At 42.5% G+C, this 20,856-nt stretch overlaps 3 protein-coding genes across 3 annotated transcripts; 2 read left to right on the top strand and 1 right to left on the bottom strand.

Moving 5' to 3' along the window:
- Window positions 1-882: 882 nt before the first annotated feature.
- Window positions 883-1,308, bottom strand: LOC125516509 (putative ripening-related protein 7). The gene has a single exon (XM_048681930.1). It carries the CDS (start codon window positions 1,306-1,308, stop codon window positions 883-885), a length of 426 nt encoding a protein of 141 aa, XP_048537887.1.
- Window positions 1,309-6,930: 5,622 nt separating this feature from the next.
- LOC125515803 (receptor-like protein EIX2) lies at window positions 6,931-11,032 on the top strand. The gene is given in 3 exon segments (XM_048681306.1): window positions 6,931-7,485; window positions 7,488-8,698; window positions 9,081-11,032. Coding segments are annotated over 3 exon segments (3,372 nt in total). The 5' UTR covers window positions 6,931-6,966; the 3' UTR covers window positions 10,723-11,032.
- A 2,992-nt stretch (window positions 11,033-14,024) lies between these two features.
- On the top strand, window positions 14,025-19,070 carry LOC125515154 (receptor-like protein EIX2). Its single transcript, XM_048680594.1, has one exon. The coding sequence runs from the start codon at window positions 15,666-15,668 to the stop codon at window positions 18,714-18,716; it is 3,051 nt and encodes a 1,016-aa protein (XP_048536551.1). The 5' UTR covers window positions 14,025-15,665; the 3' UTR covers window positions 18,717-19,070.
- The last annotated feature ends 1,786 nt before the right edge of the window (window positions 19,071-20,856 follow it).

The following is a 20,856-nucleotide window of genomic DNA, read 5'->3' on the forward strand; positions in this document are numbered from 1 at the left end:
TCTCTCTTTCCCTTGTGAAGTTTTCCTATCTTCTTCCATGAGCTCTGATACCAATGTTAGAAATATGTTGTGGTCTACCCCCTATTCCTCCGCGCTTTTCCGTGGTGCCGCTCACAATCGCATATCCGAGGCTAGGGGGTAGGGACCTTCTTATACTGCGTTTCCAAAGAGTCCGCATGTTATACAGTTATAAGATTCCTAGTCTTTAAACTAGTTTCCGGATAGAGTCCAGATCAAACTACCAACCACGATATAATTTATCTGTTAGTGGATCCTATCCGTTGAGTCCCTGAAGCACGCGCCTGTGAGCAACGCGTCATAATAGAGTATAAATTCCTCTAATTATGTAGATCAACATTAGGGTCGTAATCTAATTACACGATCTAGTTTCTTCCAATTATCAGCGTACCCGGATAGTCTTTCCAATATAAAAAGCATATTGTATTCCACCGATAATTGACCGGCTTCCTTAAGCATGCAACACTTAAGTACATTCCAGCAAGAGTAATTCCATGCACAAAACACATGTATAATTCCATATGAGGTATTCTGAATATTAATGATAATAAGTATTTGAATATAGTTGCAGGACACATAATCCTAACAACAGCGAGATGAGATCACCTTAGTCTGACTTGCACACTTACAAACATACGTTCATTAACGTTCACGAATAAGTATAGAAATTACCACATATACATGCATGTACGCATGTAGGTTATCGCATTATTATTCAGTGACTTCTGCCTCGTAGACGGCCGGGAAACCAATAAACGACGCTGACACATTAAGGGATTCATGCATATCCCAGTTATTACACACTTGAAAGCAAATACTCCGTGAACATCAACATCGTCCTCATGCATGCTTTTCTGCAGTTTATTAAAAGTCCAGGTCGGACCATCTGATGTTGACCTCACCTTGGCTGGTGTCAAGATTGAAGCTCTTCCAGATATGGGACGAGGCGCCCACCTCGTTGTCGCAGCCGGCGCACTCGTCGACGACCTTGGCGTTTAAGCCGATATTGGAAGTGTCGACTATGCGGATCGTCCTGCCGCACCGTGCCCCGCCTGCGTACCACTCCGAGGACAGCGACACCACGAACTCATCGTCGCTGTGGTACTGGCCGTCGCAAGATGCCGGCCCGCCGCCCCCCTCTCCTTCCTGGAAGCCGTTCACCGTCATCACCGCCGGAACGTTCTGTCGAAGCTCGAACTTACCTTCCGCGGGGTGCCTGGAAAAGGCGCACGACACCTGCAGAAAAACTAGGATGCCGAAAATCACCGCGGCATTGGTCGTGCTTGCCATGGCAAGTGGCAACTGAGGCCGTGCTTGCGTTGATCAGCTAGCTAAGCCTGCTCTGTGCTCTTTGCTTTCACATGTCTGTTGGTTCGAGCTGCTAGTTTATATAGGCTCCTCTCCTGCTGCAGCCTGCAGACAAAGCGAGGGGCGACAACACGAGGTGCATGCCGTCCTCGTGTGTCTCGTCCAAGAATCTCGTCGAAAGCCTGCAGACAAAGCAGCGCCTCTCTCCCGATGTCAGGTACTCTTACGACCGGTAATTATATTCCAGTAACCCAACACTTACACAAAGGCTTACGTCAAGTTTTATGTAACCTTCCCTCGATAATCCTACACTTATACGAAATCTCTGAGGCAGAGTATCTGTATGAGTGGAAACCTATGACGCTTGGTTTGAAAGCTCACATAAGCATATAACTTTACAATCAGCAATCGGCAGATTCAGTTGTTAGGGCTTAATTAGGACTATGGATAGATGACTATGCAGACATTTGTGCCTTAAAACTACGGACAGGCGACCAAGCAGCGAGATACAGCAGCCAGGAAACATTACTCCGAGAGAATTCAATCTGCACGATCTCACTTCAATTCATACGATTTCTTATACTCCCTCCGTTCCAAAATAAGTGTCTCAACTTGAGTACAACTTTGTACTAAAGTTAAGACACTTATTTTGGGACTGAAGGAGTAGTTAAAGTGTGTATTCCAGTTTCGAACTTACCAAATTGTTTATCTAGTTATATGTGATGCAATAAATTAGGAAAGAAAGACGATCAAATTCTCATGGTTAAGGTGATCATACTGTACCATCATATAGTAAAAAAGGTCTTTGCTTGAAACCAAGCCTTAGGAAACTGCCCACATAATCGTCTGTCCGGTTCTTTTTTGTAATTCTAGCATGTGATTGTTGTATAAGTTGTGCGCTGAAATGTTTGTAATGCCCCTAGACCAAAGTGAGTGATGAATTGGTAACACTTGGTTATTTCTAAAGGTTTCATGTCTAATTTGAACATGAAAGCAAGTTGCAAATATCATAAAGTGCTTAGTATTAGAATTTAGAACCAGAGTGGAAATATTATATAGTGCTTAATACTACAAGTTCAAAGCGAGTTGCAGACTACAAATAGATGGACGATCTCAAGGTACAAGACTGATAGCAATAGCCTCACGTGTAGCGACCCTGGTACCATCATCTTCAGGTGGTAAAGCGTTGGCACCTGTAAATGGATGTGGAGGTTGCATGTATGCATCATTAGCGAATCTCGCAATGTCGGGGCAGGGAATCCGACTGGTGGAGCCAACCCTAGGTCGACGGGGTTTGTTCTGGATGGTGACGAGCCACTAGGGGGGACGCGCGACTGGAGGGGGATGAATCGAGTACTTGGGCCTCTGTTGGTCGGCTGGCCCGAGTGGCATATTGGGGTAATTTCTAGGTCCAATAGGGGTATTTGCTAAAACTGAATCGTTTTGTTTTGAGGGGCTTGCCAGAATCGCCAAGTTTTCACGGTTCTGAAATGCACTCTCAATTGGGGGTGATTCTAGACGATTCCTGGGGTAGATATGAGCTATTTTGCGATTGTGATTTTCCAGGCAGCGATTCTTCAGAATCGAGTCAAAAGAACTGGCCCTTATCACGGTTGTGTAACTTCTGCACCGTGGCATCATTCTCCCTCCCAGCAAGAATCCAGTCCACGGGTTCCATGTCATGCATGCACACGTACCAGCAGCAGCACCTTTGTCATCACCAGCAGCCATATCTTTGCCACCTATATCAACTATGGGAAGTTTATATGATTTATAAGACGGAGTCGGATTAAATAGTTGATGGCCTGAAGAGTGAATAACCTGAAGAAAACAAATACTAAAAGGAATTTGTTCATGAAGAAGAATACAACAAACAGATGCTAGTTAAGTAGGAGTGACAATGCTTATAGATTCAGATTCTGCATTTGTAGACACCACCAAGTAAAAGCGCCAGCGATGTGTAATATTCCCTGCATGCCACCGGGCCAAGGATGGGTGGTTACTCGATCCAACTGATAACTCAGCAGTGACCGGAAATGTGTTACTCAGACAATGCTAGGATGGGCCATAATGTTCACATCTTGCCATCAGCTTTTATCATGTCACGATGCACTGGAGGCGGAGCTTTCTGCTTTAACGAAACGTTTGGCGCTGGCTGGAAAATGGAGTAATCATCCCATTCTAGTTGAGTCAGACTGTTTGGAGGCAATTGACTTGATAAAGAACAGGGACAGAGGTAGATCAAGATTCGCCTTCTTAATTCAAGAATTCAGACACAACATGGAAGGACAGAACACTTGTATTACTCATGTGCGTCGATGTCAAAACTCTGTAAGCTATATATATTGGTGAACTATGGTAGAACTCAAAAGTGCACTGTCGTCTGGTTATGGTCTGTACCTGAATACCTGATGAGGTAGTCAAACTGTAACCTGTTATATGAGTAATACAAGTATTTGTCGCAAAAAGGAGAATTGGGGAGCAATCATTTGTCAAAAATAAAACTAAACTGAATTTAACCTGCACTTAGTATTAACAAGTATAAATATACCTGCCACTTAGCATTTCAAAAGTTAACGGGCAGATCTGGATCTGGACAATGACATAGTAGTATTGAGAATGCGACTCCTGTATGGCTAGATCGTGGACCACCGTGCATAGAGGAACTTTTGCCTCTCGATTGTAACCCTATTCTTATGGAATAAAACTCTTTACCCTCGCAAAAAAAAATGACATAGTAGTGCCATATACTGTATACATGACAAGCCCGTGAGTACGGATTTGTCAGACCTTACTACTGATCTGACAATTGGGACTGGAAATTGGGGAATTCGGCCCGCTCAGATAAGCATCGCATATATGGTGTATGTATAAGAGTATACAGGGTTTTGACAATTCAGAGAACCCAACCTCATTATAGGTAGAATCAACTGAAGTTGCTAGCTTAAGCGACTAACTACGGCAATGCCTTAACGGTAACAGTGTAAGGAAACGGCCGTCTGAGCATCAGTGAAGGCAGAGAAGCGAGGAGAGCCATCAGATTCAACACTTCAATCATCTTCAGTCTTCAGTTAGACAGTGTTGACACGACCAGCCTCTACGAGCTGTGTGGTTGTGCGTGGTGCAACCAACCTGGATAAGGTTTTTTTTTCTTTTTGCAGGGACCAACGTGGAACTTCAGTTTTGGATGACATTAGGAGATTAAAGGGCCCTTGTGATGTATTTGTGTGAATTATTAAAGGGGGGCTAAAATGCAAAGCTTCTGACTTGAAGATCCAAGTATTCTGGCCATGAACAAGAATAAATTTTAGAGAAATTCCATGAAAGGATTATAAGTTGTTGTTGATCCAAGTGTTGAGGGAATCTACTTTCCTTTGCTTTGATCTGTATGCTACTATCTTGGGGGAACTTTCTGAAGATTTTATCATTTCTTTGCATCCAAACATTCGAGTATCCCATTATGAGAAAATCCATGGCAATGTCCTTGGGGACCAGATCATCTGTAAGTAGCATTTCATCAAACAAGGAGATTCCTCTTTTTTGATGAGGAACCAAAGCATTTCATGAGCAGGATGCTAGCAACGATGCATCTCTTCATCTTCATGCCTGGTTGTGCTTGAGCAATGCCACACACACGTCCCACCGATCGGCTGACTAACCTCGCTTTTGCGTTTGGCCGGTATATGTAGCCTCAGCTCGTGACACCAGTACATCACCATTAATGTCCAGCAGATCGGGCAGATCTGGATCTTTTTTTTTGTTTGTCCATACGTAATCTGCAATACAGAGCAAAAAATGTCAGCTTCTACTCAACACAAGTTCATGGGCAAGAATTCCACGGTAACAAGTAACAACACAGGATGCCACTTAGCATTTCAAAACCGTGGAGTCTCGTACAGATGACAGGTCCATGCGTGTGCAGACCTGTCAGACCTTACTACTAATCCGACAAGCAAGGGAAGAAACCACACTCAAATTCGGACAGGAAATTGGGGAATTCAGCCCCTGTCAGATGAGAATCGCACATATGGTGTATATATACGACTATATAGGATTTTGACAATTCAGAGAACCCAGCCTCTTTGCAGGTAGAATCAAGTTAAGCAACCAGCTTAAGTGACTAACTACGGCACCGCCTTAACGGTAACTGCGTGAGGAAGGGATCTAGACCGTCCGAGCAGCGGTGAAGACGGAGAAGCGAGGACAGCCGTCAGATTCGACACTTGAGGCATCTTCAGTCTTCAGTTGAACAGTGCTGACATGACCAGTCTCTACGACCTGTGTGGTTGTGCGTGGAACCAACATGGATAAGTCATATCTCAATCTTTCTTCTTGGCCTCAAGAAATGCTGTGATCTAAAAAATTTGCACACAGGAAAAGAAAAACATCGGCATAGCAAAACGATGTACTCCTTACCTTATTCGCTGTATGTTTTATATTCAGCATAGTCGCCCGTCCTCCTTAGTGCCAAAAATAAATAAAAATGGCCTACTGTCAGAAAGTGTTGTGCCCCATCGCCTAATACCACTCGTTCAATATAAAAAATTTTTGGGACAAAAGCTTCAGCCCAGCTTTTTATTTAGAGCTCAAAGTTCAGTTAGTGAAGCAGCAAAAGTAAAATGTAAACCTGAGACCACATAGAGGCAAACTCCCCAAAAACATAAACTCCAAGTGCAGAAAATGTAGAAGCGGCAGCGTCTTCAGTTCAACTCCACAAGGACTACTCACTGAATCTTGGCACAAGAATAATTTATCATACCGGTCAATATTAATGTGTTCAGGTGCCATCATTAACCTTCTAACTTGACTACAAATTTGTCAAAATGGAAACATATAAATATAAGTAGCTCAGAGCTAGCATAGTGGTAGCAACCAAGCAGGTCAGGGAAAGAAATCTGCAACAAATATGCAGCAAGAAAACAGCTCAACACAGACCACTGGTCTAGTTACACACTCATTCTCCTTCAGCAAGGTTGGTTCTTAATCGGTCTTACAATAATAGTAACTCATGCCATTATTAATAGCCAGAAAAAAGATCTGCATTTTGATTGCTCCACACATATCAGATTCTTTGCTTGATGTTTCTCCAAACAGGACTCTCCTAAAGTCCAGGCTTAAATTTATCAATGCCTGTGCCATTAAGTAAATTGTGAAGGTCGATCCGTATTCCAGCACACACTAAGAGCTGCATGATTGTTGCATACACTTCAGTAACCCACTGCACTCTTCTACCAACATTTTCTCTTCTATTCGAGATCAAAGAGCAGGGTTCGAAATCCGGCCAGCTAGCGTTGGAGCTACAGTTCTATTTTCTGCTACTTATGAATTTTTCAATCCCTTTTTGCTCCTGTATGTTGTTTGATGTTGAAAACTCTAGAGAGTTTCAACGAAAGAGAGAATTTGTTCAGATTAGGAATAGTAACCAGCCCTGCTCCAGAAAGAATTTGGTCAGATTAAGAATTTGGCCACATATAGAACATAATTGAGTGACTTTGACAGTACCGTACGTGTGGTTGCAGTCAGGCAACTAGTTGAGTGGCTGGTGACTCCCTCCAGAGTCTGGCCACAAATTTGTATGAACCAGACTTGAGCGAATTCCCTGAAGGATGGGTACTTTTGCCATAGACACCATGAGTCTGTATGCACTGCTTTTCCAGCGAGACAGCTCGTTCATCCAGCATGTGTTGCGCAACCAATCTCTTGCTCACACTCATATGTATAAGCATCTTTTCATTCTTTGCAAGTGGTGCAGTACAAAACCAGCATGAGCATGCCCATGGTGGCGGCTGCATCCCCGCTGACAGGGCCGCCTTGCTCTCCTTCAAAAAGGGCATTACAAGCGACAACGCCAACCGCCTCGCCTCGTGGCACGGACTGGACTGCTGCCGGTGGAGAGGCATCAGTTGCAGCAACCGAACTGGCCATGTCATCAAGCTTCATCTTCACAATCCGGATGTGACGTTCGACCCCACTGGGTTCTATGATGCATATGAAGATGCCAATGCTTTGTTCGGCGAGATAAGTCCCTCTCTACTTTCCTTGAAGCATCTAGAGCACCTGGACCTTAGCATGAACTGTTTACTAGGGCCAAATAACCAAGTTCCTCATTTACTGGGCTCCATGGGGAACTTGAGATACCTTAACCTCTCTGGCATACCATATTCAACGGTAGAGTGCCTTCTCAGCTTGGTAATCTGTCTAAGTTGCAGTATCTTGACCTTGGCCAAACTGGTGAATATTCATATTCAGATGTGTACTCAACAGACATCACCTGGTTAAGAAAGCTATCTTTCCTGAAGTTCCTTAGCATGAGGGGAATAACACTAAAAGGGATAGCTGACTGGCCTCATACCCTGAATATGGTTCCATCTCTGAGGATTATTGATCTTTCTGCTTGTTCACTTGATAGTGCAAACCAATCACTTCCGCACCTTAATCTCACAAAACTTGAGAAGCTTGACCTCTCCTGGAATTACTTTGAGCACTCACTTGGATCTTGCTGGTTTTGGAAAGCCACAAGCCTCAACTACCTCGATCTTGGGTGGAACTTACTATTCGGCAAGTTCCCTGACACACTAGAAAACATGACGTCCCTTCAAGTCCTTGATGTTTCACATAATTGGAACGTGGACTTGATGATGACAGGAAAACTTAAGACTCCTTGCAGTTTGGAAATCATTGACCTCTCTGATATTTGCATGAACGGAGTCTTTCAGGTGTTGCTGGAGAGTTTGCCGCAATGCACATGGAAAAAATTGAAGGAGTTGGATTTAAGTTCCAACAATATCACTGGAACTCTGCCAAACTTTATCAGTGACTTCATGAGGTTGAGCATACTAAGCCTCTCCATAAACAACCTTGTTGGACCTATACCACCACAGATTGGGAATTTGACATGTCTGACTTCTTTAGACCTCTCCAACAATCACCTCAATGGAAATATACCACCTGAACTCGGTGCCCTTACCACTTTGACTTATTTGGACATAAGTATTAACGACCTCACCGGGTGTATACCACCCGAGCTTGGGAATTTGAGGTTTTTGACCACTCTTTACCTCCGGGCCAACAAAATTGCTGGACCTGTACCACCACATCTTGGAAATTTGACCTATCTAACCTACCTTGAGCTCAGCTACAATCACCTCACCGGAAGTATACCAGCTGAGCTTGGGAATTTGATGTATTTGACTGCACTTGACCTCTCGAATAACAACATCACTGCTCCTATACCACCAGAGCTTATGCATTCAACTAGCCTAGCCTATCTAGACCTCTCCAACAATCATCTCAATGGAAGTGTACCCACTGAAATAGGTTCTCTTATTAATCTGATCTATCTGGACCTAAGGAACAATAGATTTATTGGTGTGATCACTATTAGAATAAATCCGAGGCATACCGTCGATCATCCGAGGACCAAGCAATCACACGAGCACGACACCGAGATTTGTTAACGAGGTTCACCGACATGGCTACATCCCCGGGGCCTGACTATGGGCGCTCCTCCCCATGACACCGCTACAATACCGCACCCGGTCGCCCTGGACACCGGCACATGCCGCCGGCTTCCCCTGCATTTCGGTGCTATTATGTTGGCATAGGTTACATCGTGTGTCTAGCCCCGCTATATATGAGAGGCCTAGGATACAAGTGTCCTACTAGGACACGACTCCATATCCTGTCTACACACCGTACGATTCCAAGTCCAACTGTAACCTAACTTGTACAATAATATTCGACACAATTCTAACAATCACGGAAGAACACTTTGCAAATCTAACAAGTTTAAACAAAATAGACTTGTCTTCCAACAATTTGAAGATTGTACTGAATTCAGATTGGTGCCCTCCCTTTACGTTGGACTTTGCATGGTTTCGATCTTGCCAGATTGGTCCTCTTTTTCCACCTTGGCTTCAACGGCTGAAAACCAATGCACTTGACATTTCAAGCAACGCTCTTAAGGGCGAGATTCCTGATTGGTTTTGGCCTGCATTTTCAAATGCCACATATATGGACATCTCTAACAACCAAATAAGTGGCAGCTTGCCAACACATCTGGATGGCATGGCTTTCGATCAGCTCTATCTCAGTTCCAACCGGCTTACTGGACCAATACCTACTTTGCCAATAAATATCACCCTATTAGACATCTCCAACAATACATTTTCAGAAACAATACCATCAAACCTTGAAGCCTCACAACTTGAAGTATTGTGTATGCATTCAAATCAAATTGGTGGCTACATTCCAGAATCCATTTGCAAATTGGAACAACTAAAGTATCTGGATTTGTCGAACAATAATTTGGAGGGTGGAATTCCTCAATGTCCTGACATCCACAATATAGAATATCTAATACTCAGCAACAACAGTTTATCAGGAAAAATTCCAGCACTTTTAGAGAACAACACACGTCTGCAGTTTTTGGATCTGGCATGGAATAACTTCTCTGGAAGATTGCCTACATGGATATGGAAGCTGGCCAATTTACGTTTTCTCATACTGAGCCACAATAAATTTTCTGATAGTATTCCAGTCGACGTAACAAAGCTTGTGCGCCTTCAATACTTGGATTTATCAGGCAATAGGTTCTTTGGTGCAATACCTTGTCATCTGTCGAACCTAACATTTAGGAGAACATTACAAGAGGAATACATGGATACGTATGATCTTCTCCTACATGATCCCAGTGAATTTGCGATCGGAATTGGGCCTCAAGAACTAGGACAAATATTGTCAGTAAATACAAAAGGCCAGCATCTTATATATCACAGGACACTTGAATATTTTGTGGGCATTGATTTATCATGCAACTCCTTGACTGGTGAAATTCCTACAGACATCACTTCACTTGATGCACTAGTGAATTTGAATTTATCATCAAACCAGTTGAGTGGACAAATTCCAAACATGATTGGCGCCATGCAGTCATTAGAATCACTCGACCTCTCTCAGAATAAGCTTTCTGGTGAAATCCCATCGAGCTTGTCAAATCTGACATCTCTGAGCTACCTGGACCTGTCCTACAACAGTTTGTCTGGCAGGATACCCTCTGGCCCCCAACTTGACACCCTCAGTGCTGAAAACCAGTCACTTATGTACATCGGCAACAGTGGACTTTGTGGGCCTCCTGTGCACAAGAATTGTTCAGGAAATGATCCTTCCATCCGTGGCGATCTCGAAAGCAGCAAGGCAGAATTTGAGCCATTGACCTTTTATTTTGGTCTTGTGCTGGGATTTGTGGTGGGGCTTTGGATGGTGTTTTGTGCACTGCTGTTCAAGAAGACATGGAGAATTGCTTGTTTCCGGCTCTTCGACGAGGTGTACGATCAAGTCTATGTATTTGTGGTTGTGAAGTGGGCAAGCTTCGCAAAGAAAATAGATGAAGACTAACCAATTTCTCTTAAGGAGGTAGTGTTTGTACTGCAACGTATTGAATGAGAGCTCTGGACTATTAACCAGGGTGTGGAAAACCTCCAGCAACATATGTTATATCGTGCGCCTTGTTTGTACCCTCTAAATAAGATGAAGATGTCTAGTTGTTGTGACGCATTTATGACTTTACTATTGTCGAACTATTGTGGTAAATGTAAGACCTCAGAATTGTTTAGTTATTCAGATACATGTAGGACCTTACTATTCTTCTGGGTTGTAATAATCATGGGGGTCTTCCCCTGAATAATTTCAACACTTTTCTGTTGTAGACATCCCTGCAAAACTTCAGTTTATAAACTTGTAGCTGTAATCTGTGATACTTTATTCCAGCGGCCCCCTGGCCTCAACATAGCTCCGCCACTGCTGAATACAACTAAAGGTGGCCGATGAGGCGATGAGCGGACAAAAGAGTTGAATACAACTAAAGGAGCCTGATGAAAAACTTTGGACCGTAATATTTGGGGAGCGACAGCCGGGGCCTGCCCTCAGATTAAATAGTTGATGGCCTGAAGAGCGGATAATCTGAAGAAGACAAATACTAAAAGGACTATTTATGAAGAAGAATGCAACAAACTGATGCTAGTTAAGTAGGAGTAACAATGATGGGTGAAACTGAACACATATGGTACTCAGCAGTGGCCAGGGGCCATAATGTTCACATCTTGCCATCAGCTTTTATCATGTCACGATGCACTGGAGGCAGAGATTCTGCTTTAATTGAAAGTTTGGCGCTGGCTAGATAATGGAGTAATCTTCCCATTGTAGTTGAGTGACTCAACTTGACTCAGACTGTTTGGAAACAGAGATAGATGAAGATTTGCTTTCTTAATTCATGAATTCGGACACAGCATGGCAGGACAGAACACTAGTATTACTCATGTGCGTTGATGTCAAAACTCTGTAAAGCTATATACTGGTGATCTATGGTAGAACTCAACAGCGCACTGTCGTCTTGTTAGGTGGTCAAACTGAATTTAACCTGTCATATGAGTAATACAAGTATTTGACGCAAAAAGGGAAATCGGGGAGCAATCCTTTGTCAAAAAGAAAAGGTAATCCCGACACGGTGCATGGGCAATTATTTTTGGTGGCGATTATTTTTCAGTCTACTTTGACTTTGGTGGCGATTGCTGTGTTATTCTGCCTGATGGATAAGCTTCTGACAATTAAGTGAAGTAGCTAGCTTAAGTGACTAACTACGGGTGAAGCTTATCCTTAACAAAAGATGCAATGAAGTGTCACGCCTGATGCTGTACGTTGGCGCAACTCAAGTGTGTGTGAGTTAATTAGGTGAGGGTGTGGGGCTGCGTGCCAGCTGGGGTGAGAGTACGAGAGTACGAGAGTACTTAGTCTGGGGTGCCTCCAAATGTGTGCAGTAGAAATATCATTGAGTGCGCAATCCACAAAATGTTGAATTTAACAAGATTTAGACTCGGGCATGTGTAATTTGTTATTCTAAATGACGGGTATACAGAGAAATAAGTAAGAGAAATGATTGAAGAGAAATTAGCTACTCCCTCTGTTCCTAAGTACAAGACCTTTTAGGGATTTCACTATAGACTATATACGGAGCAAAATAAATGGATCTACACACTAAAGTATGTTTATATACATTCGTATGTAGTTTGTAGTGGAATATCTAAAAGGTCTTATATTTAGGAACGGAGGGAGTAACCAGCAATTGCTCCAGAAGGTGCTATCTCTTCCGAAATTGGGTTTTCCATCATCCTGTGCACCAACTTCCAAACCAAAATTGGCACAACAATCATCTAACAAACAATGTTCTGGTGTAGTCACTCACTCGTTCCCCTTCAGCAAGGTCAGTTATTAATTAAGACTGCAAATAGGACACTTCTAATAATCAGGCTTCATAGTGAGGCAGAGACTTGATTAAACTTATCAATGTCTGTGCCATTAAGTAGCATAATTGTTGCATACAGTGCAGCCATCCGCCAATTTCTTTCTACCAGCGTTTCTTTCTTCTGTTTGAGATCAAGAGCAGGGTTCAAAATTCGGCCAGCTAGTGTTGGAGCTACAGTTTTACCGGCTGAGGTATGTCATTATTGTGATGTAAGAATGTGCATTAACTGTAGGTCATACAACGAAACGAAGATTACGGCATTCAAAAGTTTTGCATTTATATTACGTACTAGCTTATTTTCGTACACATGTATGAAGCCTTGCGGTTAATCAATTATAGTTGACTGTACATAAAAATTTCTACTACTACACTACACCTCAAACAGGGTAAATAGGTATATTTTGCGCACCCATACATATACTGTACTAAAACAGAAAAAATGGATGCAATAGGTCAAGATGAAATATTTTACATTGTTTCCATGATCAGACTGAATATAAAATATCACCTGACAGGTAAGAAAACAGAGAAGTCACACTGGGACTACAAAGCATTACATAGAGCACTTGGCAAGAAACATAACAGAGTGTAATGCTTGAACTCTGATGAAATTGTTAATTTAAGCTTTAAACACCATTGTATAGAAGCTTTATCAATGGTGTAATGCTGTAGCGCCAGGGTACATGAATCTGAAGAAACCTAACCCTTATGTAAAAGAGCCCAAAGCCTACTGTTTAGAAAATTACAAGTCCCGCTAAGATAAACTCAGTAAAAAGTCAATCTGCTAACACAAATTAATTAGTAACGCATAACCAAAACTGAGAAAAACGTTCTCATGAAGCCAATCCGCAGAGCCCAAATCAAGTCATCAAGTAATGGCTCGCCAACAAACAAATGATAACAGATAAAGCAAGACCATATATTTGCTGCACCAAGATGATGTTAGTGAGACGACTAGAACCAAAACAAATAAAATCCTTTTAACATGTAATCAAACCAAGGAGAATGGATGTATATAAAATAAGCAACGATCATACCATGTAATCTAATACTGTGGACTTTTGATAAGAAAACATTTAGTAAAACAAAGAAATTTCCGAGGCAGAGTATCTGTATGAGTGGAAACCTATGGCGATTAGTTTGAAAGCTCACATAATTAAGCATATCTTTACAATCAGCAATCTGAAGATTCAGTTGTTGGGGCTTAGGACTATGGATAGATGACTATGGACACATATTGGGTCTTAAGACTACCAATAGGCAACCATACAGCAAGATACACAATCAGGAAACATTACGATCTCAGTTCAGTTTATATGATTTCTTATAGTCAAGGTGTGTGTTCCAGTTTCGAAATTACCCCAAAAATATATGTGTTATATGTGATGAAATAACTTAGGAAAGAAGCTCAACACGTATTCCAGCGCTCACTAACAGTTGCATAATTTTCCATCCAATGCAGCAACCAACTTCTTTCTTCTAGCAACATGTATTTCTTTTGTTTGGGACCAAGGGCATGCTTCAAAATCCGGCCAACTATCGTAGAAGCTACAGTCTTACCGGCTAATTTGTGCTACTAATGCTCCTTTCAATCCCTTTTTGCTTGCTGGATCTTGGCATAAGAATAATTTAGCCAACAGGTATTCTACAAAAATAGAGTATGTAACAAACAGCAGTGTCCCGTATCCAAACTGGCACAACAATCATCAAACAAACAACAGTTTATATACACATGCAAAAGAAGAAGAAAAATCATACATACTGGTCAATATTTATTTGCTTAGGTGCCATCATCAAGCCTTCTACTTGTTGCAACTTGACTACAAGTTCCACATAATGGGAACTTATAAATATAGAGCTAGCATAGTGGTAGCACCTAGCAGGTGAAGAAGAGAAATCTTCATTCCATATGCAACAGGAAAACAGCTCACCACAAACCACTAGTTACTCGCTCATTCTCCTTCAGCAAGGTTGGTTCTTAATTGGTCATACTAAAATAGTAACCCCTGTCCTATTTTTGATTAAAATAACCCCTGTCATTAGCTAGCCAGAAATAAGTTCTGCATTTTGATGATTGTGGGCTTGTGGCTAGGGGCTACTCCATAGATCTGATCCTTCGATGTTTCTCCAAACAGGACCCTTATAAAACTCAGATTCAAAGTAGGGGAGGCAGAGGCCTGCTTAAATATATCAATGCCCGTGCCATTAAGTAAGTTGCAAAGCTCAATCAGTATAAACTTCAAAAAAAAAAAAAACTCAACACGTATTCCAAAGCTCATGGCGCAGACAGCTGCCTTGACGGCACCTTTTGATGATTGTGGGCTTGTGGCTTGGGGGTGCTCCATAGATCTGATTCTTCGATGTTTCTCCAAACAGGACCTTATAAAATTCAGGCTAAAATAACCCCTGTCATTAGCTTCGTGTTGGGCCTGCTAAATATATCAATGCCCGTGCCATTAAGTAAGTTGCAAAGCTCAATCAGTATAAACCTCAAATAAAAAAGAAGCTCAACACGTATTCCAGCGCTCACTAACAGTTGCATAATTTTCCATCCAATGCAGCAACCAACTTCTTTCTTCTAGCAACATTTATTTCTTTTGTTTGGGACCAAGGGCATGCTTCAAAATCCGGCCAACTATCGTAGAAGCTATAGTCTTACCAGCTAATTTGTGCTACTAATGCTCCTTGCAATCCAGTTTAAACATATAAAACTATAGGGTTTCAGCGAAATTGCAAAACAAAATTTTGGTCAGGTTTGGAGTAGTACCTAGTCGAGTGCACGCCACATATACAGCAGGATCAATTGACTTTGATGCCAACGGTACAGTGCGGTTGCAGTCAGGAGTCAGCCAACTAGTGGAGTAGTTGGTGACTCCCATCACAGATGGGCACAAAATATTGTATAGTTGTATGATACAATATTGTATATTGTATGATTGAACAAGCATCCACGGGGACTTTGACAAGTTATGGACATATATACCTCTGGTACATAACTAAATACTAACACCCAGCTAGACAACTCAATCATTCATTCACCATGCGTCGCACAATCAATCTCTTGCTCGCTCTCATCAGCATAAGCATCTTTTCGTTCTTCACAAATGATGCACTACAACCCCAGCATCCGCATGCCCATGGGGGTGGCTGCATCCCGGCCGAGAGGGCTGCCTTGCTCTCCTTCAAAAAGGGCATTACAAGCGACAGCGCCAACCTCCTCATCTCATGGGACGGCCAAGATTGCTGCCGGTGGAGAGGCATCGGTTGCAACAATCGAACTGGCCATGTCGTCAAGCTTCACCTTCGCAGTACAATTGTGGAGGACAACCCCTGGGGCTACTATGATCCATGTGAACATGACAATTCTTTGTTCGGCGAGATAAGTCCCTCTCTACTTTCCTTGAAGCATTTAGAGCACCTGGACCTTAGCATGAACTGTTTACCAGGGCCAAATAGCAAAATTCTTAATTTAATGGGCTCCATGACGAACTTGAGATACCTTGACCTCTCTGGTATACCATTTGCCGGTAGAGTGCCTTCTCAGCTAGGAAATCTGTCTAAGTTGCAGTATCTTGACCTTGCCCAAACTGGTAATTCTATGATGTACTCAATGGACATCACCTGGCTGGCGAAGCTACCTTTCCTGCAGTTCCTTAGCATGAACGGAGTCCAGCTCTCAGGGATAGCTGACTGGCCTCATACCCTCAATATGATTCCACCTTTGAGGGTTATTCATCTTTCTTCCTGTTCACTTGATAGTGCAAACCAATCACTTCTGCACCTTAATCTCACAAAACTTGAGAAGCTTGACCTGTCCTCAAATGATTTTGAGCACTCACTCACATATGGTTGGTTTTGGAAAGCGACAACCTTGAAGTACCTCGATCTTGGGGATAACAGGTTATTCGGCCAGCTCCCTGACACACTAGGAAACATGACGTACCTTCAAGTCCTTGATATTTCACGCAATGAGAACACGAACATGATGATGACAGGATACTATAAGAATCTTTGCAGTTTGGAAATCCTCGACCTCTCTGTTAATGGCATAAATGGCGACATAGCAGTGCTTATGAAGAGTTTGCCACAATGCACCTGGAAAAAATTGCAGGAGCTGGATCTTAGTATCAACAATTTCACTGGAACTCTGCCAGACTTTATTAGTGAGTTCACTAGGTTGAGCATACTATACCTCTATTCAAACAGCCTTGTTGGAACTATACCACCACAGATTGGGAATATGACAGTTCTAACCTCCCTTGCACTCTATAACAATCAGCTCACGGGAAGTATACCAGCCAATCTTGGGAAATTGATGTATATGACTGAACTTCTCCTCTCAAGCAATCTTCTCAGTGGAACTGTACCCACTGAAATAGGTTCTCTTATTAATCTGAATTCTCTGGCCCTAAGGGAAAATAACTTCACTGGAGTGATCACGGAAGAACACTTCATAAATCTAACAAGTTTAAGGGCAATAGACATCTCTTCCAATAATTTGAAGATTGTACTGAGTTCTGATTGGCGTCCTCCCGTTACTCTGAAGTATGCATCATTTGGATCTTGCCAGATGGGTCCTCTGTTTCCACCTTGGCTTCAGCAGCTGAAAACCACTGGGCTTGACATTTCAAGCAACGGTTTGAAGGGCGAGTTTCCTGATTGGTTTTGGTCTGCATTTTCACATGCCACATCACTGGATATCTCTAACAACCAAATAAGTGGCAGCTTGCCAGCAGATCTGGATCGCATGGCTTTTAAGAAACTCATTCTCAATTCAAACCGGTTTACTGGCCCAATACCTGCATTGCCAAATAATATCACATGGTTAGACATCTCCAACAATAAATTTTCAGGAACAATACCATCAAACCTTGGAGCCTCACTACTTGAAGTATTGTCTGTGCATTCAAATCAAATTGGTGGGTATATTCCAGAGTCTATTTGCAAACTTGAATGGTTGGTGTATCTGGATTTGTCGAACAATATTTTGGAGGGTGAAATTCCCCAATGTTTTGAAATCCCCAACATACAATTTTTTATACTCAGCAATAACAGTTTATCAGGAAAAATGCCAGCATTTTTGCAGAACAACACAGGTCTGAAGTTCTTGGATCTGTCATGGAATAAGTTCTCTGGAAGATTACCTGCATGGATAGGAAAGCTGATGAATTTACATTTTCTCATACTGAGCCACAATAATTTTTCTGATAATATTCCAGTTGACATAATAGAGCTTGGGTATCTTCGATACTTAGATCTATCAGGCAACAGCTTCTCTGGTGCAATACCTCAGCATCTGTTGAACCTAACATTTATGAGAACATTACAACAGGAATCCGTTGGTATGGATGGTTCTGTTGAATCTCATGGAACCACAAAATTACGCACTAGCAGCATACTGAATGTTGAACAGCTAGGACATATATTGTCAGTACAGACAAAAGGGCAGCAACTTATATACTTATTTGGCAGAACACTTGCATATTTTGTGAGCATTGATTTATCATGCAACTCCCTGACTGGTGAAATTCCTACATACATCACTTCGCTTGCTGCACTAATGAATATGAACTTATCATCAAACCAATTGAGTGGAGAAATTCCAAGCATGATTGGCACCATGCAGTCACTGGTATCTCTTGACCTCTCTCAGAACAAGCTTTCTGGTGAAATCCCATCGAGCTTGTCAAATCTGACATCTCTGGCCGCCCTGAACCTGTCCTACAACAGTTTGTCTGGAAGGATACCCTCTGGCCGCCAACTTGACACCCTCAATTCCGAGAACCCGTCACTTATGTACATTGGCAACAATGGACTTTGTGGGCCTCCTGTCCACAAGAATTGTTCAGGAAATGATCCTTTCATCCAGGGAGATGTCGCCAACAGCAACCAAAAATTTGATCCACTGACGTTTTACTTTGGTCTTGTGCTTGGATTTGTGGTGGGACTCTGGATGGTGTTTTGTGCACTGCTGTTCAAGAAGACATGGAGAATTGCTTACTTCCGGCTCTTTGACAAGGTGTACGATCAAGTCTATGTCTTTGTGGTCGTGAAGTGGGCAAGCTTTGCAGAGAACACAGCCGTAGAATAAGCGTTTTCTCCGAAGGAGGCAGTGTCTGTGCTGCAATCCATTGAAGAAGAGCTCTTGACTATTAACCAGGGTGTGGATGATCTGCAGCAGCAAATGTTAATATCGTGTGTCTTGTTTTACCTCTAAATAAAGATGAAGATTTTAGCGACTCAAAAAAAAAAGATGAAGATGTTTAGCTCTTCTGATATATTTATAACTTTACTATTGTTAAATTATTGTGGTAAATGTAAGACTTTAATATTATTTTGTTATTCTGATACATTGGGATGTTTTTTTTCGAAAAGGGGGTTCACCCCGGCCTCTGCATCAGAACGATGCATACGGCCCTTGATACATTGGGATGTAATCATGAGGGTCTTACCCTGAATAATTTGAGCATTTTGTGCGGTTACGACAAGTTAGTTTCTCCTTGTTGCACGATGGTTTCGTCATCTGGACTAAATCGGTTGTGGACATCCCTGCAAAACTTCAGTTTATAAACTTGTACTTGTACTGTGTGACGTTACTCCCTTACTTGTACTGTACAATGCGCATATGATGGTCTTTAATCTGGGTTGACAGTGGTTTATTTCATTGGTTCAAGTGATTATGTGTAGCTTTAGATGTGTGCAGTAGAAATGTGCAATCCTAAGTGTTAATATCGATCAGCAGCAAGTGTATTTGGTTACTCTGAACGATGGGGAAACAGAGAAATAAGTGCTGTAAGTGAGATGATTGAAAGAGGAATTAACTAACCAGAAACGATCGGCACGCTCCGAGCAGCAATGGCCGCAGTTCTGCAGCAATCGCCGGCCATGGTGCGGCCGGGCGCCCTGCCCGGGTCCGGGAAGCTGACAGGTGCGCCGAATCCATCCTCCCCAGCGCCAGATCTGGGGCAACGCCACGCTGCCCTCCTTGTGGACCTTGACGGCACCAAAGGCCTCGGCTACGCGGCCGCCCTCGCCGGCCTTTGTCGCGTGCCGCCTCGGGTGGTTCGCCGCCGCCGGGGCCCAACCCCAAACAGGGAGGAGCGCTCAATGCGGCAGATCTCGAGGTAGCAGCTAGCGCAGACGCGAGGCTGTGAGGGCCGGCCCAGTTTGGCGTCTACGTCGGCACATTCATCCCGTTTTCTAGCTTTTTCTTTTTCCTCTGGATTTCCTGTTTGCTTTAGTTTTTCATTTAAAAACTGTTTCGCAAAAAACAGTCTCGAAACTTGTAAGAAAATAATTAATAAATTTTTTTAAAGCCATGAATTTTAAAGGTGCCCATGGATATCTGAAAAATATTCACGTTTTTAGAAAAGTATAATTAAATCTTAAAAAAAATCGTAAATTTTAGAAACATGAATTTTAAAAATGGTAATGTATTTATAAGTATGTTCATGCAATGTTTAGAAAATAGTTGTGAACTTCAGAAAAATGTTTTATGAATGAAAAATGTCCATGGATTTAGCAAAATGTTCATGCATGGTGCAGTCTTTTCATCAGAACTTTCCTGCTTCATAAAGGATGGTCTCTAGGAGGCTACACACTCCATCGATAGGTGGTAAAATGAGATTAGACATCTTAGACATTTCATGTATGCTGGGCTACAGTTTTGATAATGATTTGCAAGAAGGAACATAGAAATTCTGCTCAGTCATAGGTTTTGACTCAGTAGGGATTGCAAAAAGTAAAGAGGAATGTTAACGAGGTTTGCCTTAATATATTTGGATACTATGCATTTTCATAACAATTTGACATATAATAGGAGTTTTACGTTTACAGCGCTATTTGGCAGCCATGGTGGTTGTTTGTTTATCCGGTTTCTCGTTAGAGATTCCAGCGCAAGATGTCGAGTGACCCTGGCCATCTGGGTCCCATGGGTCAGTGCCAGTAACTACTAAGATAGAGGTACCTAGCGGTGTATCTATGATATATACAACAAATACTTCGCAAACATCACATGCATATGTCGAACCGCGGTTACGGAGATCTACGCCAATGATATACCTACAGCGTGCATGGAAGTCATACTAGAGTGGTCACCTATGTCGCATGAGTGGTGCGGTGTGGTGTCGGTCGTTGAAGAGGGCTAACAGTGGCGATGTCCGGCAGAGTGAGCAGTCCACGCAGCGAAAGTGGTACTTGCCATAGGGTGGCTGGTTGCTAGACTTGAAGAT

The sequence above is a fragment of the Triticum urartu genome, chromosome 6 (genome assembly GCF_003073215.2).
Source record: "Triticum urartu cultivar G1812 chromosome 6, Tu2.1, whole genome shotgun sequence".
NCBI lineage: Eukaryota > Viridiplantae > Streptophyta > Magnoliopsida > Poales > Poaceae > Triticum > Triticum urartu.

Excerpts from the sequence above, each read along its gene's own strand:
- LOC125516509 (XM_048681930.1), bottom strand. The coding sequence starts at position 1,308 with ATGGCAAGCACGACCAATGCCGCGGTGATTTTCGGCATCCTAGTTTTT.
- LOC125515154 (XM_048680594.1), top strand. The coding sequence starts at position 15,666 with ATGCGTCGCACAATCAATCTCTTGCTCGCTCTCATCAGCATAAGCATC.